The sequence below is a fragment of the Mesoplodon bidens genome, assembly GCF_964165515.1.
Source record: "Mesoplodon bidens genome assembly, chromosome: 12".
Classification (NCBI taxonomy): Eukaryota; Metazoa; Chordata; class Mammalia; order Artiodactyla; family Ziphiidae; genus Mesoplodon; species Mesoplodon bidens.
This window is the reverse complement of record NC_138168.1, coordinates 67,395,954-67,419,840: the sequence shown is the minus strand read 5'-3', so window position 1 is coordinate 67,419,840 and position 23,887 is coordinate 67,395,954. Positions and strand designations below refer to the sequence as shown.

Sequence of the window (23,887 nt, the reverse complement as noted above, 5' to 3'; positions counted from 1 at the left end):
GATGTGTTTGAGCACCTTGCTCCTTACAACACATTCATGTGAAGCAGTGTCCTCTCTATGGGGGCCTCTCAAAAATAATTAGCACTGATTGGTCTAAGAACTGAAAAGAGTTATACTTTCTGTGAGACCATTCATTCATTTGACAGATATTCATTGAGCACTTTCTATGTGCCAGGCATGGTGCTAGGGCCAAGCCAGGGACTAGGATGAAGTCCTTGCCCTCAGGCCTTGGGCAGCATTGTGTACTTGACCAGACTTCCCATTTAGGCTGCCAGTAGCAACTTTCTAGGACTTTAAGGCATATATTTTCAAGCCCACTCCTGGCTCCACTTTGTCTCCTTTTGTTCTTGTGGTCTTGTTTTTGTGTTTTGTAAGCTGTCTTAAATTTTTCTGTAACAAGTAAACAGGGAAATATGTAAATTAGACAATATATATATATTTACATTTATTTTTGTTCTGATTACTACAAGTATATTTTGCTCTTTAAAAAAAATCTCAAAAACTTGTTCAAAATTTAATGACAATTTTTGCCATTTATAACACATTTTATTTTAATATTATATAAAAACATAAGTGTTATGCAAAGTTGTCTATTCTACTAATTTTTCCCTTTTAACCTAATTTTTTATAGGTCATCACACCTAAAGGTTTTTCAAGACTTAGAGAGGTAGTAAGGAGGGCTTACTGCATTACTTAGGGCTTTCATTACTTAGTTTCAAGGGTAATTGCTTGAAACCTTGGTGGGACCTAAGACTTTTTGCCCAGTGACCAGTTTTTTAAAAATTTGATTGTAGAGAAATAGGAAGAGAGACATAGGGTCATGGGTATAATATCTAAAAATATTTGAATAAATGTAAAATACATGTAAGCTCTTAACTCTCTGCATCCATGTTCTTAAAGCATGACAGACACCAGTCCTTGAAAGAATCTCATTCATTCCATGTATCAAGCACACAGTAGGTGCTCAATAAATAACTGCTGAATAAATCAGTGATTATTAGAGCCCTGTTACTGAACCATAGATATATCTATATTATATAGTGTTATATATACATACTATATTAGAAAAAGTAACCTTGTTGGGGGTGTCATAAAATCATAAATGATCAAGGGATGCAGTTTATTGTCATTTTTATCAACAGCAGTGATTGTATTTTCATCAAAAATGACAAATTAAAAATGAAATATATCACTATCAATATAGATCTCTCATATTTTAATCCATTTTATACTAGAAAGTTATATTTTAATAGATACTACAAGATATATCATAACTTCAATATTCCTTAGGATTTTAAGAAATATGGCTTATGTACCAGGCTTAAATAGTGAGCCAAAGTCTTTACCAGCTTCCTCAAAACTGATTCCAGAATAAATTTTTAAATTTTGAAATCTGAATAGTATATAAAAACATAAACTCTATGTTATCAATCATTTATTTCCTGCTAAGCAGTTCTTCAGTCATATCCTTTGTTTCTGAGTGGAGTAGTTTATCTCAAGCAGGCATGGTAAGACAAATAGGATCATATATCTTTATTGTTTCATCCCAAGCACAGTCAGCCACCTGAAAACAAAAAGGAAACATAATCTACAAATGTTCAAAACTGGCAGAAAAGCCTTAGTCTTTTAGAGTGTAAGTAGATCATCCACCAGGGAACATCTCTTTAAATAGGAAGTACACAGGGACACGTTTTTGAAAAAAGGTCTGTTTTCCCTTTTTAAGAACACTTCGGGGATTGGTTCCAATTGATTGAAGTTGCCTGTAAGGATTTCCTGCCAGAGCTACATAATTCCCTATAGGTCCTGAGATAAATGTTGAAAAGATACATTCCTAAACTGTGAACCAAGGCATCATACTAGCTATTGTGGGGATAAAAAAGGAGGTAAAGTATAGCTCTTGCCTTCAAAGAATGGCTCATTCAAAACCAAAAGTGGAAAGTGCTCTAATAGAGAGTCTTCTCAGGGGAGGAACTCTTTGAATCCAACTGGGGCAGTGTCAGAAGATTTCACAAATGCCGTGGCATTCACACTGGCCCTCTTTAGGGGCAGACATGGGAGATACCGACATTCAAGTCCAAAAAGTCACATAAAAACATGAAGGGAAGATAGTTCATGGTGCTCGGGAACTGTGTGTTAAAAATTTGGTGAGTGTAGCAATGTCTCAGGGTATAAGATTACTATATAAAATAAATCATATTTCTGTATACTAGCAAGAAAAAAATTTTTAATTACAATTAAAAAAATTCATTTACAATAGCATCAAGTAACAAAATACTTAGTAACACATTTAACAACAGATATGCAAAATGTCCACACTAAAACACAGCTGAGAAATTAAAGAAGGCCCAAATAAATGGAAAATATACCATGTTCATGGGTTCAGTATTTAAGAAGTTAATTCTCCCCCCAAATAATTTATAAATAATTCATAATCCCAGCAGGCTTTTTAATAGAAATGGAGAAAGTGACTTCTAAAGTTTAAGTAGAAAGGCAGAGGACCTAAAATAACCACAAAAATCTTGACAAAGAACAACAAAGTTATACTACTTACACTGTCTGACTCAAGACTTATCATAAAACTACAGTAATCAAGACAATGCAATACTGGAATAAGGATATACAAGTAGGTCAAAGGAACAGAACATACTCGGGAATAGACCCCACACTTAGACAGCTGCTTTTCAACAAACGTACCAAAACAATCCAACAGGGAAAGAAAAGTCTTTTCAACAAATGATGCTAGAACTGGATGTCCATATGGAAAAAAATGAACTCAACCCCAACTTCACATCATACAAAAGTTCATTTGAGATGGATGGCCCACAGACTGAAATATAAAAGCTAATGGTATTAAGCTTTTAGAAGAAAACACAGGAGAATATAGTCTCAATCTGAAGGTAAGTAAAGATTTCCTAAACAGGAAGCAATAACCATAAAAATTAGATAACTTAGACTCAATCAAAAATAAAACTTTTGCTCATCAAAAGACACTGCTAAGAAACCGAATAAGCAAAACACAGAGTGGGAGAAAATGTTCACAAAACATATATCTGGCAAAGAACTTGCATCCACAATATATAAAGAACAACTATAACTCAATAATAAAAAGACGACACAAAAAATTTTTTTATTAACCGATAAAAAAAGATATATGAATGACCAATAAGCACATAAAAATATTCACCATCATTAGGCATCAAGGAAATGCAAATAAAAACCACCATGAGATACCACTACTTACTCATGAGAATGGCTAAAATTTTAATTTTAGATAGACAATATCATATGTTAGCAGGGATGCAGAGCAGCTCTAACTTTCATACCTTGCTGGTATAACAACTCTTTGGAAAACTGCCCATTCCTTATAAAGTTAAACATATACCTAGTGATTCCATTCCTAGAGGGGTTTCCAACAGAAATGAAAACATCTTCGCAAAGCAATGTATGCAAGGATGTACACAGCAACTTCATTCACAATACCACATAACTGGAAACAACCAAAAGACAGACAAAAGAATGGGTAACAAATTGTAGTAAATTCATGCAACAGAATGTTGCTAAGCAACACAATGGAGGGAACTACTGATGGGCACGACAACGTGGATGAATCCCACAGATAATAAGTGGAGTGAAAGAAGCCAGAAACGAAAGAGTACATTCAGGAGATTCCGTCATGTAAGTTCTAAAACAGGCAAAACTAATCTAAGATGAAAAAAAAAATTAGGGCTTTGGTTTGTTTTGTCTTTTCAGCTGGAGGGAGGGATGGGGCTAGGGAAAGTCTGGAAAGGGGTACAAGGGAATTTTGGAGGAAGATGCAAATGTTTTGTATTGAGATGGGATGTAGATTACACAAGTGTATCTGTCAAAAACCTATATCTAAGATATGTACATTTCACTGTATGTAAATGATACCTAGAAACAGTAAGAATAATAACAACAATAATAGCAATAATAATAATAATGAATGAGGAGTGGGACATGAGTAGAGGAATAAACAAAACAAGAATGTTGATAATTGTTGAAGCTGGATAATGGAAGTGCATTATCCTATTGTTTGCTTTTTATACGTTTGAAATTTTCCACAATAAAATAAGAAGAAGAAATGAAAAAATGTAGATAGTAACATGAAGGATGAAGTAGCAGGAGAGGGAATTGACCAAAGTTATTTGCACTGTATTTTGTGTCCTTTAATGGTTGCAAAGGCTGAAGTTATATAAGGGAGCTCACAGTCCTGGTCAATCTAATTACCTGGCTGTCACTATAGAATACAGGAACTGCTCAGATTAATCAGAACATATTAACTCCTTATCATTCATTAACAATATCTCAGATCAGAATCCAAGCTAGAGAAAGCATTAGAGACCTTTCAGTCAAGCGTTTTTTTATTTAAGCATTAAAAACCAGACTCTTCAAGATTTGGTTGCTACCCACTTCTTTTATTCTCACTGCACCAGGCTCACACACTCAAATCCTGGCATCCTGTTCATGCCTCTGTGCTCTTATCCTCTCACTGATTCCCCCCCCCCACCGCCGAATAACCTCTTTCTCCTTCCCTTTCCCCCTACCCCTCACCTTGTTTTGCCTGGAGATGACAACTCTTTTGGGAAGAATCTGTTTAAGCATTACCTCCTCTGTTAAGTCATTCACTATACCTATAATAATCAGCTGTGCTTATTTATTGACACATGTGTCTTCAGCTCTTTGAGGGCATGGACCATGTCATGGCCCATGTCATAACAATGACACAATGAAGATTAGCTCAAAGAATGTATTTTATAGATTAAGATTGCAGAGATTAACTTTTTCTCATAACCACACTAGAGCAGCAGAGTTGGAAGCAGAACCTAAATTGGTTGAGTCTGTCCACTGAAAATAGTGCCTCACAAAAGGCCAAGTGACACTCATTATTTGCCTAATCCTGCAATTGTAAATTTTTATACCACAGAATACAAAGATCATTAGACAAATTTATCCGTCTCATCTTATGTATATTTTTTTCCAAGTGCTGGGCCTTTCTGTATGTTAAGTGTCAACTATTATGGAGAAGAGAATCAGAGAAATGAGACTTAAGCTTCTAATATAAGGTATCCATAAATTACCTTTCTGAATCCCTATTTAGCACCCTTCAATCCAGCTTCTTAATTACTCAGAACTTATAACTAACAGATGTCAAGGCCACTGAATCAGCAAATGTTCATAATTCTATACTACATTAATTGGTAATATGAGAAAGACCTAAAACTGCAATGATACAGAATTATGAATAGATTGACTCAAATTAATGCAAACACTATTTCTCCATTAACTAAGTAATTAAACCCCATCTAGTGCTATAAGTTTTAAAAAGCTAACAATTAAAAAACTAATAATAAGGTAAAAAGCACTTTAGTAAACTAACAATGCAGCTCCAGATTCTCTAAGGAAGGCACTGTAGAGACTTCCTGGTAAAGAAAGGTGACCGTGTGGTCGCTGTGGGTCTGGGGTTAGGGGGCACTCATTAATTACCATCACCACCCCAATGGCCTTAAAGGCATTCTATAACTTAGGGTAAACATGGGGCTTTTTCTTTTTAAAAATTTTTTATTTATTTATTTATGGCTGTGTTGGGTCTTCGTTTCTGTGCGTGGGCTTTCTCTAGTTGTGGCGAGCGGGGGGGCCACTCTTCATCGCGGTGTGCGGGCCTCTCACTATCACGGCCTCTCTTGTTGCAGAGCACAGGCTCCAGACGCGCAGGCTCAGCAGTTGTGGCTCATTGGCCTAGTTGCTCCATGGCATGTGGGATCTTCCCAGACCAGGGCTCGAACCCATGTCCCCTGCATTGGCAGGCAAATTCTCAACCACTGTGCCACCAGGGAAGCCCCCAGGGCTTTTTCTTAATTTCCCATACTACCTATCTGAGGTCAGCCTAAAAGACGTTTAAAAAAAAAAGAAAAAGACTTTGCTAAAAATAAGGTTAACAAAAAGACCAAAAAATAAACAAGCAGATGACATGATAATAAAAAATCTGCTTTACTGGATGAGATCCACTCATTGCTTTAGCTTGTCAAACACAGCAAGGAATCTTTCCCAGGTCCCATCCTGCTTCTCCACAACAAGCCATCTTTCCCTCCCATCCCCGGGAATGCACTCCTGCCATGAAGACTCCTTCAAGGCCAGACTCAGCATAGAGAATGAGAAGACGATAACAGGATATCTCCTTCCGCATCTACCGAAGATCCTCTTTCTCCGTTTCAGTCTCCTATATGAGGACTCATTTCTTTGCTCCTTACCTTGCTGTCAGGAAAAACTGTGAATGATTGCAATCAGCAAAAAGATTGCTAGGTGTTCTTTCAGCAGAATGCTGGCATTGTCCTAGAGCCCCACAGGGTTACCTGATTCTATAGGGGTCTATGCCTTACAATGTCTTTGACTGGATTATTTTACAACTCTAAAGTTATAGAAAACTGATAGTAATCAAATGATTCTCAGCCATTAAAATTGCAAATGAAGGTTGTCCTGTGGAGATGCAACTGATGCCTCATCCTGTCTCCCAAGAGATGATTCTAATCATTAAATGTTACTGCCTTATAGATACTGACCGGTTCTGCACCTATTAGTAAATTCATTTTCACATTCAGCAGTTGCCTATATGTGTTTTTTCTTTGGCTCCTTTGAGCTAGTTGTAAAATCCTTCACAAGTTACATAAGGTCTTTGACACATGTTCATGCTATATTTGTATGAGAGCCATGACTGCCATTTTGAAAAGTATCCTTCAACATGGCCACAGAAAAGCCATTTCATTAAAAGAACACACACGAAATGGGGATAAGAGGCCGATAATTATACTAGGAAAAATAGGCTAAGAATAACTGCTAAAATGGCGTATGAAATTGAGCTCTATCTCCACCTTCTGACAGCAAAGCTGACAAATGCAAACAATAATGTAAGATAAGCAAATAGCATAATAAATTTACCAGTTCATCAGGGGAGGTGAAGTTTTTTCTAGAACATGAATGATAAGGAAGTGAAACAGCTTTATTGCTGACATGGAGAAAGTTTTAGTGGTCTGGATAGAAGATCAAACCAGTCACAACATTCCCTTAAGCCAAAGCCTAATCCAGAGCAAGGCCCTAACTCTCTTCAATCCTATGAAGAAACGAAAGAGGTGAGGAAGTTGCAGAAGAGAAATCTGGAGGAGCAAAGGTTGGTTTATGAGGTTTAGGGAAAGAAGCCCTCTCCATAACATAAAAGTTGAAGCAGAAGGTGCTGATACAGAAGCTACAGCAAGTTAATCCAGAAGATCAAACTAAGATAATGAGGTGGCTACACGAAACAACAGACTCCCAATGTTTAGACTACTAAACAGGCTACTTTTGGAAGAAGATGCCATCTTGGACTTTTACAGCTCAAGAGGAGAAGTCAATACCTGGCTTCAAAGCTTCAAAGGACAGCCTGACTCTCTCATCAGGGGCTAATGTAGCTGGTGACTCTAAGTTGAAGCCAATGCTCATCTACCATACTGAAAATCCTAGGGCCCGTAAGAATTATGTTAAATTGACTCTGCCTGTTCTCCAGAAATGGAACAACAAAGCCTGGATGACAGCACCTCTGCTTACAAAATGGTTTGCTGAATATTTTAAGCCCACTATTGAAAACTATTACTCAGAAAAAAGACTCCTTTCAAAATATTACTGCTCATTGGAAATGCACTTTGGCCACCCAAGAGCTTTGATGGAGATGTACAATTAGATTAATGTTGTTTTCATGTCTGCTAACACAACATCCATTCTGCAGCTCATGGACCAAAGAGTAATTTCGACTTCTAAGTCTTATTATTTAAGAAAAACATTTCATAAGGCTACCATAGATAGTGACTCTTCTGATAGATCTGGGCAAAGTCAACTGAAAACATTCTGGAAAGGATTCATCATTCCAGATGCCATTAAGAACATCCGTAACTCATGGGGAAAGGTCAAACTATCAACAAGAACAGGAGTGTGGAAGAAGCTGATTCCTCATGGATGACTTTGAGGGGTTGGAGACTTCAGTGGAGGAAGTAACTGCAGATGTGGTGGAAACAGCAAGAGAGCTAGAATTAGAAGTGGAGCCTCATTGAATTGTGATTCAATTGAATGAACTGCTGCAATTTCATGATAAAACTTTAACAGATGAGGAGTTGCTTCTTATGGATAAGCAAAGAAAGTGATTTCTTGAGATGGAATCTATTCCTGGTTGAAGATGCTGTGAAGACTGTTGAAATGACAACAAAGGATTTAGAATATTATATAAACTTAGTTGACAAAGCAGCAGCAGGGTTTAAAAGGATTGACTCCAATTTTGAAAGAAAATCTACTGTGGGTAAAAATGCTATCCAACAGCATTACATAGTATAAGAAGTTGTTTGTAAAAGGAAGAGTCAATCAATACGGCCAATTTCACTGCTATCTTATTTACAAAATTGTCACAGCCACCCCAGCCTTCGGCAGCCGTCACCATTGAGATAAGACCCTCCACCAACAAAAAGATTACGACTCACTCAAGGCACAGATGATGGCTAGCATTTTTTATCAATACAGTATTTTTAAAATTAATGTATGTACTTTTTTTTAGACCTAATGCTATTGCACACTTAACAGACTACAATAGAGGGTAAACATAACTTTTATATGCACCAGGAAACCAAAAAATTTGTGTGACTCACTTTATTGAGATATTCGCTTTATTGTGGTGGTCTGGAACCATACCCGCAATATCTCTGAGGTCTGCCTGTATTAATTAGAGGTTTCATAGGGAGCTTTCTTTTACGTCCCAGGAGCTGTTAGTAAAATACTCCTCTGCACTATGAAGCTATCTAAAATATAATACACATATACATATATACTTATATTCATCCATTTATTCAACAAATATTTGCTGAGCACCTCTTCTGTGTCAGAAGCATGCTGGAGATATTACAGTAAACAAGATGGTCCTCGTCTCTGTCCCCACAGATCTGGAGTCCAGCAGAGAGATGAATAAGTAAATAGACACCTACAGTGCAGAGTGATGTGAACAATGATAGAGGAATGACAGGGTCTAGTAGAAATAGGAAAAGGGTCACTATAACCAAATGTGAGGAAAGTGGATGCTTTCAGGAGGACATATTATCTAAGCTGTGGCTTAAAGAAGTATGCCTAAGCCAGAGAGCCTTTGTTTGTGGGGCAGGGGTACAATGGAGAGAAGGAAAGTGTTCTAGGCAGTGGAATAAATAAGAATAAATGAAGACCAGAGAAAGAAAATACCATAGGATATCACTTACATGTGGAAACTAAAAAATACTACAAATGGGTATACATGCAAAATAGAAACAGACTCACAGATATAGAAAACAAACTTATGGTTACCAAAGGGAAGAAGGAAGAGAGGAGGGACAAATTTGGAGTATGGGATTAACAGATACAAGCTACTACATATCAAACAGATAAACACCAAGGACATACTGTACAGCACAGGGAATTATACCCATTATCTTATAATAACCTGTAATGGAATATAATCTGCCAAACTACTGAACCACTATGCTATACACCTGAAATTAACACAATATTGTAAATCAACAATACTTCAACAACAAAAAAAGAATAAATGAAAAACTAAAAGTTCTAGCTTAAAGGTAACTAAATTGCATTATAAGTCCTCTGAGGAAACTCTTAATCTTTTGAGAGGCTTTTTTCTGGCTCCTGTCTGACTCCCGTCTAGGGTTTCTTGAAGGCTGGCTGCCAAGGTCTATCTTGTGTGACCCTCTCCCCTTGTGGTGACTGTGCATGTGGACACCACAGGGTAGGAGCCTCCAGTCTCTACATCTTCTGCAAGGGTATTCAAGTAGAAAATGTATTTCTTAACCTGCAAGCCCCCACTGCAGTACACTTCATCCCTATCTCCTCTCAGTTTCCTTTAGTCTGAGATCAAAACGCAAACCTTTTCAATAAAACTCAAAATGAAAATTATCGACATTATAGGAAAATTGGTTTGTCAAAAAGTTTTATACTTTGTTTAGTGTAAAGTTTGAAGACAGGATCAGTCTTTTTCATTATTATTTTTAAAAGCTGCTATTTCCTAGGGTAGTGGAAAATAATTAATAGGGTAAGAGTCCATATAACTTCTATTTTTAGTTATTTCAATTTTACTTTGAACAGCACAATAGATATTTCTACGTTTTAAGAATAAGCACACTAATCAGAAATATGAATTTCTTGCTACTACCCTAATATGTCAATTTCTTTAAAACATATAATGAAACATTCTTGAAAAACTGAATAGAAATTTATTATCTATCACTATAGCCCATTAATTTCTGAATACAGCTATAGCATATACATCATGACATTGTTATACATGGAATGCTTGAGAGCAACTGTATTAAACAAATATTTTACCATTTCCTATGTGCAAAGTATTGGGCTAAGTTCTACAGTAGACCCAAGGGTATTAAAGAAACAAATCCAGTCAATAAGGAGTTTATAATAAAAATTTATCACTGATGGATCAAGTAAGACTTGTTACAAAACATCCTCAATAATAATGATCCTATAAATGTAAATTCTGGAAAAGGAAACATTATAATGAAAATATCAGACTTTAAATACATGTATAATTTAGAAAATGAATTTATATTCCTTAATTTATCAATTTTCTCCATTTTATTAAAATGTTTACACATGCCACTGATAAGGTAACTTACTTCAAATGATTTAATATGGCTGTTAATATAACAAAGAAGCCCTACAGACCCATTAAGAGATTTACTTTATTGACAAGTTTTCCATTTCCTATTTATCATTATACTCCTTTCTCTCAATTTTGTGGACAATTGCTTTTATCCGTGGGAAACTTGTTCAAACTACTATAATTATCTGTATGACATATGACCTCTTTAGCAAAAATGAACAAGAAAAATAAGCAGAGGGATGTAAAGAGAATGAAAGAAATCACAGTCAACTCTAAATTTTGAAAAAGCAGCCCAGACATTATGTTGCAATGTATTAAATAACGGGCTAAAGAAAATACGTCTTATTTACTCAACCAGCTTCCGGAAGGAAGTGACTACAGAGAAGAACGTGGTTTATTATGTTAATCAGTATGGAGTTTAAGTAAAAGTAAGGAAAGTGTTGACTAATATACTAAAAAAAGGTCTTTTCATTCATTCATTCATTCAACATTTATTTAGTACATACATGTCAGGGAGTTTGCATAAATTCACTATGTAACTCCTGACACATGGCTGGCACTCAAATATTTACTGAAGAAAAAGAAGAGAAGGGAGAGAAGGAATAGAAGACCTTGTCCAGGACTTGGAAAGGCAGAAATACTTTGCCCAGGCAGAAGTGGAGGACAGTGAGGGAAAAAGTGGCAAACACATGGAGATCACAAATAATAAAATATAACTGGTATGAAATAGGGAGATTACATAGGATGGTTGAGAAATAAAATTAGAAAGCAACATAGATTATATTGAGTCTTGAAAGTAAGATTAACAGTTCAGACTCTACTATGGAGGTAATAAGCTGCCTCTTGAAAGTTTTCTGAGAGGATATGATGAGAATGACAATTTAGCTATGTTGATTTGTAAATTAAAACTGGTATGTAACTAGTATGGCAGAAAGTTAATGGTCAGACTAGTTAAAGAGCAATCACAGGAGTGACTGACCATGCATTCCAAAAAGAGAAAGGCCTGTTAGGAAGCAAACGTAATATCTTTATAAGATAAGAAAGGCCTAAAAAAATGACAGCTGTAAGAAAAAAAAAAAAACACGTTCTGTTGCAAGAACATGATATGTCTGTTCATTTAGTCTAGTCTTTTTTAAAAGTCCCTTAGTGAAGGTATATAATTTTCTTTATCTAGAGTCTTGCACATTTAAAAATTTTTATTCTATGTATCATACATACACACACACAGTTGTTGCCATGTAAAAGTAATTTTTGCCATTTTATTTTCTAACTGATGATTACTGGTATCCACATGGTATTCATTTTTGTATATTTTTATTGATCTTATCAAACACTTGTTATTTTTAATAGGTTTAAAGTTGATGTTCTTGGATTATAACATTTGACAATAGTATGAAGTATAAATAATGATAAAATTTTCTACCTTTTAAAAATATTTATATTCCATTTTGTTTTCTCCTATTACTAATTGGCTACAATTTTTAGAACCATGTTGATTAACAGTAATAAGGGTTGCAAACCTCATCTTGCTGCTGCCTTTAATGGGGCCATTGATATATTTCAGGTCAAGGACTAACAAAATCAGACTTGCATTATGGAGAGCTCTCCCCATAAGCAGTGCTAGGAAATCAGTGGAATGATGGAAAGAGCTTAGAGACCAGTTAGGAGATTACTACAGTCATCCATGGCAGAGATACTAATAAATGATTATCTAAGGCAGTGGAGCTAGAATAGTATGGTCCACATTTCAGAGATATTGGTGAGGAAAAATTCATAAGCTTGATGCCCATTTGAATTTAGGGATGCAAAGAGAAACAAGAAAACTAGGATAGTTTCCCAGGTCTGTAGTCTGGCCCCATGATGCAATCAACTGACCATGTTAGGAATACCGAAGGATAAGTATATAATAACATCTATTGAGATCACACAGTAAAGGCAATTGGATAAATGGGTCAAGCATCACTAACATATAATTAAACACCAAATTCAAGAAGAAGATGCATAAAAGTTAGAGGACTAAGACTTGTATATTGGAGAATATCTGCTTTTGGAAGGATGGTAAGGAAGAAACTGGCCTAAGAGATGGAGATATTTAGCAAACAGGTAAGGAAAACTGCTTAGCATGGTTAGCATTAAAGCAATAGGAGGGGAAGATTTTTCTTTAAAAAAAAATAACATTATATAGCTTAAAAAAGTCTGAGAAAAGGCTAACCTGGTTTTCAGGAGCTCTTACTAGTGACCTTTTGGGGCTTAACTTCAATTGAATGATGAAAGGAAGACAGATGCAGCGGCTTAAAAGAGAATGTTGACTTTGAGAAACTAAAAGCAACAGGTAAACTACTAATTCTTGATGTCTAATAATAGATGAGAAACTGAATTTACTGGTAGGGAGGTAAGACAGTGGGATCAAGTGAGTTTTGAAAATAGAGAAAAGAACTGACTGATGGTCTAAAAACAAAAAACAAAACAAAACAAAAACCAGTGGATTATTGACCTGGATGAAGAAGCCAATGAGAAAATTAGGAACCTAATGGGAAGGGGAAAAAGAGAGATGGAACATAAATATTTTGAGGTGATAGCGCTGGAAGAAGATATTCATTTTTGTCTATTTTAACAATAAGATGGGAGGTAAGGACAATGTCTGGAGTGTTAATGATACTGCAGAAGGTTGAGGGACGATATTGTGGAGAATGGGTTACAAAATCAAAAAGACTTCAGAGGTAAGTTGAGTAGGACCAAGAGCCCAAATGAAGTTTTTTTGAAAAGTAACTTGTTGTGTGTCAAGTCTGCTGTTTTTTATGAAGCAATGCTCTATAGTCTAAAGAAAGAAAAATGAATAAGAGAGTAAATGACCGATTCAGGAACAGGAGCCCAGAGGCAGCAGAGGCTAAGGCGTCAACAATTTCGGAAGCTCGCACTGCAAGGGCAGCTCATGCAGTGCAGGCGGCAGTAGACACAGGGTTACACCAAGATCCTACAGAGCTGGGCCTGGGGAAGGTTTTATGGCTGGGGGAAAACAAGCATTTGTTATACAGTTTTAAGCTAAAAATTACACAATTATGAAAGCATCAAAGAGGAAACAACAGAGACTAATGCCTGAGGACACTGGGTACTTCTGGCACGTGTTCTTTTCAAGTCTGAAGCTAGTCTGCGACAGATGCAGAAAATATCACCTCAGATTAAAGGTGAACAGGACACATATATCCTAACTACCAGTAATGCTAGCCATCTTCAAAATCTGATTTTCCAACCTCATACTGAGAATCTTAAAATATTTTATCCACTGTCAACCTGTAAACCTGATATCTAAGATTGTGGGAATAGGGATTTGAATCAAAACATAAGCTGAATTTTTAAATGATACCCTAATATTTTTGTTGTTGTTTCTTTATTATTTTATTTTAATTGAGATAGAACTGCCATATTGCATCAGTTCCAGGTATACAGCATAATGATTCTATGTGTGTGTGTGTGTATACACACACACACACACACACACACACATTGCTAATTTTTTTTACTAAAACATCAATAAAGTCAAATATACTTTTAAAAACACACCTACAGAACTAGTTTAAATCAGAACCAAATCTAAGCATCTTCCACTAAAACAAAATGAAAAGGAGAGTACTTATCTTTGGGAAGGAGAAAGGGGTATAAGATTTGGGAGGAAACATGAGTGGGCTTTTGGGGATGCTGGTAGTGTGTTCCATACTTAACCTAAATGGTAGTTACACAGGTATAGTTACTTCTTGATAGCTTAGTGAGTTGCACACTTAAAATATGTGCATTTTCCAATATGGGTGTTACACTTCAAATAAAAATTCCTAAAAAAGCGCTGAAAAGAAACAAGTTAATATGGTATAATAGAGATTGTTTCTAGAGTGGCAAAACCATGGGTAATCTTTTTTCTTTCTTCTAAATATAATTTCCCAATTTCATCATGGGGAAAAAATACATTTATTAAACACAAAGATGAGATGTCTTGGAATGAACTAATAATGCCTACTTTAAAGGGGATTTAAAAGAGAAATAACTATATTCCAAAAGGAATGTGTAATGATATATAAACCTGTACCCAGCTTATAAATACTAAACTAAATATCCATGAACATTCAAAAAAGCAGAGTTGATACTGCAGAGCACAAAGTCAGGGATTCTAAAAATACATTAATACAGAAAATCCCAATTATACAAATGGACATACTACAGGTCTAGAATCATAAGCCTAAAAACAGAAAAAAAAGGTTTCCAATGCAGAGATAATAAGGATAAGAAAGAAAAGAGAAAATGTCAGGACTATACAAATCAAGATCAGAGGGAAAAAATTCAAAGAAAAATTTTCTGAAGTGAAGGATGATTACAGCCTGGTTAACAAGAGGGCACAGAGTATTTCTCAGCAATTATCCTTAAAGAATGACCCCAGACACTTATTTGTCAAGTTTTAAACCTTTAAAGACAAGATCTTACACTCTGTCAAAAAGAAAGAAGGTTATAATACAAGAATGTCTTTGGATCTCATTTTTCAGATCTCTAAGAATGGAGAAGCTAAAAAGAAAATAATAAATATAAAATTATAAATACAAGAAAAATCTCTTTTAAGACAGGGAATATATTAAGACACGGGAGGCCAAAAGTAACATCAGCAAAGTCTCACAGCTGTTAAGATCACCACACAGATGACAAGGTTTTGAAAGCAGATGGAAAGGTACTTTCTAAGAGGTGAGAGAAAGATACTTTCTAAGAGAATAAACTATGAACAAAGAGTGAAATTAAATTAACATGCAACAAGTAAACTTGAATAAATATTTGTGAGAATAAAGGATAAATATTATATGTCAAAAATAACTTAAACTACCAACTATACCAACAAAAGGTTAATGTGGTAGATTTTAAATGGCTACAAATTCTTTGCAGCTACTCCCAACAAGGGGTGGAGTCTGTCTGTCACTCTCTGAATCTGAGCTGGCCTTGTAACTTGCTTTGCCATAGAAGGAATGTTGTGTGACTTCGAAGTCTAGTCCTGAAGACACCTTGCAGCTTTTGCTCTCGCCCTCCTGGAAAGCTACAACTGCTAGGTGAAGAAACCTGAACTTATCCAGAGACACATGGATCAGAAGACAACCAGTGCTACACCCTACACATCTATGTGAGGCCATCTTAGACCACCCAGTCCTGGTTAAGCCACCAGATGACTGGAACCACATGAGACACCAACAGAGGAACTGCTTGGCTGAGCTCAGCCCAAATTGTTGACTCACAGAACTGTGAGCAAAGAAAATTGTTGTTTAAGTCAATAAATTGTGGGGGAGTTTGTTATATAGCAATAGATAACTGAGATAAAATAAGTGAGAAAAAAATAGGGAGATGCACTAAGAACTTGATTCTTACTTCCCCTAGAAGGGAGTTTAATGTTACTTGGTAAAACTATACATTAATAATAAAAATAAATGTTTGGGTTAAAATGTGTTAATGTTAGATATGTTTTTTTAAAAAAACATACTGGTTAGGATCATGATCTTAGTTTGAAAGGAAAGTTTAAAGTCCAAGACACAGTATAAATAAAATGGAGAAGAACAGGGTAAACTACTCACTGAAAATGTAATACAGAAAGTAACCAAATCCTAGAACTTGGAGTCAGAAAACCTCTTCTTCAAACCTCAAGTCTGACAGGTCACTAAATATTGACCTAGTCTTCTCAAAGTCCCTCACATATCTATCACTTTTAATATCTTTTAATTTCGGTGTTTAGACCATTTACATTTAATATAATTGTTGAAATGGTTGGATTCAAAGGTTTCCACATATAAGATCATGTCATCTGAGAACAGATATAATTTTACTTCTTTCTTTCCAATTTAGACGCCTTTTATTTCTTTTCCTTGACTAATTGCTCTGGCTAGGACTTCCAATATTATGTTGAATAGAAGTGGTAGAAGTGAACATCCTTGTCTTATCCCTGATCTTAAAGAAAATGCTTTCAGTCTTTCACCAATGAGTGTGATGTTGGCTAAGTGTGATTTTTCTATGTGGCTTTTATTATGTTGAAGTAATTGATTTTTAAAATAATCATCTCCACCACTGGCTTATTAATGATAGCTCTTTTTAAAAAATTCCTTAGAGGGCTTCCCTGGTGGCGCAGTGGTTGAGAGTCCGCCTGCCGATGCAGGGGACACGGGTTCGTGCCCTGGTCCAGGAAGATCCCACATGCCGTGGAGCGGCTGGGCTCGTGAGCCATGGCTGCTGAGCCTGTGTGTCTGGAGCCTGTGCTCCGCAATGGGAGAGGCCACAACAGTGAGAGGCCCGCGTACCGCAAAAAAAAAAAAAAATTTCTTAGAGGTTACCATAGGGTTTACAATATACATCTTGAATTTATCACAATCTACCTTCAAATAGTATTATAGCACTTCACATGTAGTAATGCCTTTACAACAGTATACTTCTAACTCCTCCCTACCTTCCCTTGTTCTATTATTGTCCTACATTTTCCTTTTGCATATATTAAAAACCTTACAATATACTGTACACAAATGTATTGAATACAATACTACTTTTGCTTTAGGCAGTTAATTATTTTTCAGAGTGATAAAATTAACTTAAAAAGTGTCTTGTATATTTACTTCATTTTTGCCATTTCCAGAGTTTTTTTTTCTCTCTCCTTCTTTCCCTCCCTTCCCTCCTTCCTTCCTTCCTTCCTTCCTCCCTCCCTCCCTCCTTTTCTCTCTTTCCATAGTTTCATGTTTTGGTCTGGGCTTATTTCTTTGCACAGAACTTCCTTTAACATTTCTTACAGCAGAGATGTGCTCTCAGCTTTCCTTTGTCTGAAAATTTCCTTATTTTCTCTTTATATTCAAATGGTACTTTCACTGGGTATAGAATTATGGGTTCACAGTTTTTTCATTCAGTACTTTAAAAAGACATTTCATCATCTTCTGGTCTACATGATTTATGACAAGAAGTCTGCTGTAATTCTTATCTCTAGTCTTCTGGATATGTTTCTTTTCTCCTCTGTCTGCCTTTAAAATTTTCTCCTTATCTTTGTTTTTTAGCAGTTTGAATATGGGTATGCCTTGATGTTTTGATTCTTTGTTTAAATCCTGCTTGGGTTTCTCTGGACTTCTTGGATCTGTGGTTTGACAACTTCTACTATTTTGGAAAATTTTCTTTTTTCTTTTTTTTTTGGCCATGCCACGCAGCTTGCGGGATCTTAGTTCCCCAACCAGGGACTGAACCCAGGTCATAGCAGTGAAATCATTGAGTCCTAACCACTGGACCACCAGGGAATCCCCTGGAAATTTTTCTTTAAATACTTCTTCCCTATTCTCTCCTTCCTTCTGGACTCCAATGTGATATTGTCCCATAGTTCCTGGATGTTCTGTTCTCTTTTACTTCCCTCATTCTTGTTTTCTCCTATTGTTTCAGCTTGGGTAGTTTCTAGTGACCTATCTCTAAATTTACTGATGAGCATATTGAAGGACTGTATCCCTTGTACTGTACTTCAAAATTTTTTCTACTATTTTCATTTGACTCTTTCTTATATTTTCATCTCTCTGCTGAAATCCCTCATTTGTTCACACGTATTGTTCACTTTTTCCACTATATCCCTTTTGTATAGCAGCTGTGTCTTCTTCCTATGCTTTGTCACAGGTAAAAGAGTCCTAGTGTCCCATCTCTCCTTAGAGGAAGGGGTCTGTCTCTCTTTGGATTTCAGGCTACTTGTTTTCCCTGTCACCTCAGCTCTCTGATGGGTTCACACAGTTCTGATTTTATAGTTTATCTGCCTTTTTTCTTATTTTTACAGTGAAAAGATTTTCATCTTTTTACATCTTAGGAAAAATCAGAACTTCTTCCATTCTATCTCTCTTTTTTTAAACAGCTTCAACCGAGGTATTGGGTTGGCCAAAAACTTCATTCAGGTTTTTCAGAAACATCTTATGGAAAAACCCAAATGAACTTTTTGGCCAACCCAATATAAATTAAATACCATAAAGTTCACCCATTTTAAGTGTACAATTCAATGATTTTTAGTATCATTACACAGCTGTATAACTCTTACCACAATCCAGTTTTAGAACATTTCCATCACTCCCTAAAGACCCTTTGTGTTCATCTGCAGATAATTCCCATTCTCAGCTCCTTCCCCAAGTAACCACTAATCCCCTTTCTATCTTTATAGATTTGCATTTTCTGGACATTTTATATAAACAAAATTATACAATATGTAGTCTTTTGTATCTGGCTTCTTTCACTTAGCATAATACTTTGGAGATTCATCCATGTTGTAGCATTGGTATACCACATTTTGCTTATTCATTCACCAGTTGATGAACATTTGGATTACTTCTACTTTCTGGCTATGAACATTCACATACAAGTCTTTATGTGGACAAATATTTTCATTTCTTTTGAGTATATATCTAAGAGTGTAATTGCTGAGGTGTATGGTAAATTTACACTTAACTTTTTAAGAAACTGTCAAACTTTTCCTAAGTGATGGCAACATTTTATATTCCCACCAGCAGCATGCGTGATTTTCTCCTCCTTGAACTACTATTTTCTTTGAACTTCAAAGATACCATACTTTTATAGTTTTTCTTCTACCTCACTAGTCATTCATTCTCAATCCCCTTTGCTGGAATTCTCTTCTTTCAGGCTTCTAGTTTTCTCTGAGCCTCTTCTTCCACATATTCTCTTCAGATAATTTCACTCCGCCCCCAAACTTTTGAAGCCATTTATATGCTAAAAATTCCCATATTTGTGTCTCTAGCCCTAAACTCTTCCCTGAGGTGGACAGCCTCTATCAAACTGCCTATCTCCATTTGAATGCCTAACAGGAGACATTTGAAACACAACTCTTGATTGTTCCTATTTGAAGTTCCTTCCTCTTCCCCTATCTCACCTTGTTTTCCAGATCCAAATCCAAATTGATTCTTCTGTTTTTCTCATAGCCTATTTCCAATCCAGCAGCAAATCCTACAATCACTATCTCCATATAAAACATCCAGCAATTTATTCTGAATCTTTCCATCTCTACATCTCTTAGATTTTAAGTCACCATTGTCTTTTGCCTGATTACTCCAAGATACTCCAATATGACCTCCCCGCTTCCAATCATACCTATGGTCTATTCTCCCAAAACAGCCAGAATGATCTTTAAAAACACAAATCACTGGACAGCCATGTGCAAAAGAATGAAACTGGACCACTATCTTACACCATACACAAAAATTAACTCTAGGACTTCCCTGGTGGCACAGTGGTTAAGAATCCACCTGCCAATGCAGGGTACTCGGGTTCGATCCCTGGTCTGGGAAGATTCCACATGCCATGGAGCAACGAAGCCTGTGCACCACAACTATTGAGCTTGTACTCTAGAGCCCACGGGTCACAACTACTGAGCCCATGTGGCACAACTACTGAAGCCCGCATGCTCTAGGGCCTGCGTGCCGCAATACTGAAGCCTGTGCGCCTAGAGCCCATGCTCCGCAACAAGAGAAGGCACTGCAAAGAGAAGCCCATGCACCGCAACAAAGTGTAGCCCCTACTCACCACAACTAGAGAAAGCCCGCGCACAGCAACAAAGACCCAACGCAGCCAAATAATAATAATACGCGTTGGTGAGGATGTGGAGAAAAGGGAACCTTTATACACTGTTGGTGGGAATGCAAATTGGTGTAGCCACTACGGAAAAAAATACTGGAGATTCCTCAGAAAATTAAAAATAGAGCTACTATATGATCCAGGAATTACACTTCGAGGTACTTATCTGAAGAAAGTGAAAACACTAATTTGACATTTGGCTCTCTCCAAGACCTGGGTGAGGAACTGCCATGTGTCACGGAGGCACATGTGTTGCCTCAGGCCACAGTCTGGGGATCATAGAGATGGGTTAATAGAAATATATGAGAAGGAAGATATCTATTTAGGGTCATTTTTTGGGTATTGCCATATTTCAATAGGTACATTACAACTTTTTTAAACTGGGCTAGCAAACAGGTGTAATTATTTTATTAAAAATCATCTATAATAAATGTTTTTCTCAGAAAAAGAACTAGAACATTTAAAGCACATTGTATACACATTAAAGATAATGCCATGTCACCCCTCACTATTTCAATTTGTTCTCTTCTTAGATGCTGTTAAGTCATTTTCAAACAATTATTCTGTTAATGAGAATATTCTGATGTCTAATGAAAACATTTTAAACTCAGAATTGTCTTGAACTCTTAAAATAAAAAGAAACCCATGTATTCACTTAAACTTAAGAATACAGTATTGAGAAATGTAATTTGCTTTTTGTCTAACTTCTAAAATTTATCATAAATGCATAACTTCTTAGTCATATTGTAGAATTTTCACATATTACTTTGTTCCATTGATATGTTGGTGTTTTCACATAGTCTGTATTATAAAGTATCTTATCACTCCACATAGTCCAGTGTTTCTGACCTGAGTTTACAATTTTCAAAACTGAAACTGCTTTTTTGAAAAACCTGAAGAATATTTAAAATCTAAAATATTGACTCTGAAGTCCTCAAGAGAAAAAAAGGGGGGAAATACGAACTTTCGTAATTAAAACAGTTGCCACTCTCCTCTACTTTGTTCTTCATGTAAAGCCTGTCTTCCAACGTGGGGTGTGGAGATGAGGGTGACAGTCCTGACAGGGAAATGACCTGCCCGTCACCTCAAAGGCTTAGCAGGACAGCTGAATCCAGGACCACACACTCTTGACTCCCACCAACCTCTGGGGACAATCCTTCCTCATTCCATTCTTCTCTTGTTACCCACTGGAAGAGGTCTACAATGTTAAGCACAACACTTTTGGGGAAGTTTCCTTTTCCTCTCAGACAAGTCAATCTCTCAAAAGGAGAGAGGAACGCCAAGTTTCTGGATACCTCTTCTTCTCTAGTATTTCAAATGCTCAAGCTTATACAGCAAAAAAGATCAGGTTTATTAAGTAAATGTACTTTGCCCTGCCCTAAAGGCAAGACTCTTGTTCATAAAAGCAACACATGCCACACATAGAGCTATCTGTAAACTGTATGGGTAGAAAAAACATGAGGAGATTGATCCATTACCTGAGTAGGACTCTGAAGACTTAAATCTAAACCGCAAGTAAATTCTGTATGATGTTCCACTGTTTCAAGAAGAGGGTCAGGCTTTGAAAAGTTCCAGAATCTGTGAACATAAAGAAAAAGAAATAATTTAAATATTAAAACTACAAAAAATTTTATCTAAGAAAAAATAGATATTTAACATAGCAGATTTCATCAAAACAGGTTCAACCAATTCATAAATGCAGAGCCCCACTACTAATGTACATTTAAAAATCTAATAAAGAAAAAAATGTGCTCTTTTCTACTGTATATAAAAAGACAAAAACCAAATGGAATTATTAATCAATCTACCCTTGCAAAAGTTTATTATATTCCCATTAGCATACTTTGTAGGATGGAAGCTTAACACGTTTTGGTTTTGTTTTTATATAGTACAAGGACATTTGAGATGAGAGACACTAGTTTTTTAGCAATTTCTAAAAGCATTCATGGCTGTAAAATAAGGATACTGGATTACATGAACTCTAACATTTTGTGTTTTTAAATACTACTTCATTTCTCAACAACTGACATGAAAAGATTGCAGGTTTAATTTACATTTCAACAGCAATTCAAAGTCTTTAAAAAAATCTGTTCTCTTATGAAAATCTCTGCAATTCTGAAACTACCTTTTTTCTGAGGCACGGCCTTTCTTATAGAGTCCATGTCAATGTAATTTCTAGCATAAAGAAAAACTGAAATATGTTTTCCTGGGCCAATATTAAGTATTCTATTGATCCTCTATAGACTGGGAGTGGTAATATTTATCATAATATATCTCTGATTTCTATAGTATGGAGAATAATTTGGCTCTATTTTCAATGCACAAAATAGTACTTCATGTCTAAAGCTTTATTTGCTCATCATCTTTATTATTTGACTCTAAACACACCACAAAAATGGCATATTCAGAATCATAGAGTCATATCCAATTCAGCTTCCCTAATGATCTACGACATGGAACACACTGAAGGTTTAGCAGATCTCTTTGAAAGAGAGTAAATACACAGGACCAACAGTCAGTTTGTTTAACCTGGTGGTATTATTTCCCTAATAAATACAGAGTCGGTCTCATTAAGTTTGAAAAGGATTGTTGCTATGGATAATCCACTGTTGGGTACCAGAGAGACAATGAATAAATAGCTCATTTATCAGATTACTGAAATCTACACAATATTTAAAGAGAGTGATTTTACTTTTGAAAATTTTCCTGTCCAAACAAATGAGGGAACAGCCTGCAGTCTCTCTCAGAAATCATAATAGTGGTCTCCACTGTCTATGCATATTTGTTCCTTTGGATCTAGAGACAGAAATTGTACTGAAATCTAATGTTCCAGATTTTAAATAACCAAAAGTAAATATGTAATTGTGTAATTTCATTCCTGAAACATGGTTATTCACTGATTTGTATTATTTGAAACAATAATCAAATGATTTTGTGTATACCCAATTTGTTCTAAAAAATATTCAGAATGGTTTTAAAATATGCGTTTAATATGGCAAAAATATATAAGTTAAATGAAAAGTAAGGATAGTAAAGTAAATTCAAACCTGCAATGAGACTGGTAAACAAAAATATATTCATGAAGTTGTATATACTTGACAGGGAGGACCTTGAAACGCTAAGCTTTCCATCAACCAAAGAAGAAAGGGAGACATGATCAGGCCCTGAATTCATACTGTCCACATCCAAATTGCTCTTGGAAATCTCAGAAGGGAATTCATCCTTGGGAGTTCACAGAGAAGAAACCCTATGCTTAGGTAATGAAGAGCATCCTCAACATCTCTTAAGGAAACACAGAGATGTTGTTTCATGGGCTGTTACTCATGAGTCAATGGCATCACCCCAAAGGGTAGTTTAGCACAGTCCTTCTATGGGAAGTCAATTTAATCCAGGTATCAGCTCTCTGACTTCATTTGGGATTTAGATTTTATTTCCGTAGAATGGGTTACTCTTTAGACAAACCATAAAGATTGGTTTCTTTTAGAATTTTTTAGGGATAATAAAAAGCAACAAGGATTCATTTATACCCTCCTGATAAGTTCCTAGAAAACAGTTTTTATTGTTATTTTAAGCCAGTTAAAGGATAAGGCTACACTGAGG

At 35.9% G+C, this 23,887-nt stretch overlaps 1 protein-coding gene across 1 annotated transcript in view; it reads right to left on the bottom strand.

Annotated features, from left to right (window-relative positions):
- Positions 1–499: 499 nt before the first annotated feature.
- The window catches only part of PEX7 (peroxisomal biogenesis factor 7), an 84,282-nt gene continuing 60,894 nt past the window's right edge, over positions 500–23,887 (bottom strand). The window contains exons 9-10 of the mRNA XM_081251157.1: positions 21,766–21,865; positions 500–1,564 (exon numbers count right to left, since the gene is read on the bottom strand). Coding sequence (XP_081107283.1) covers positions 1,496–1,564; positions 21,766–21,865 — 169 coding nt within the window. The 3' untranslated portion in view covers positions 500–1,495. The remainder of the gene's footprint in view (positions 1,565–21,765; positions 21,866–23,887) is intronic.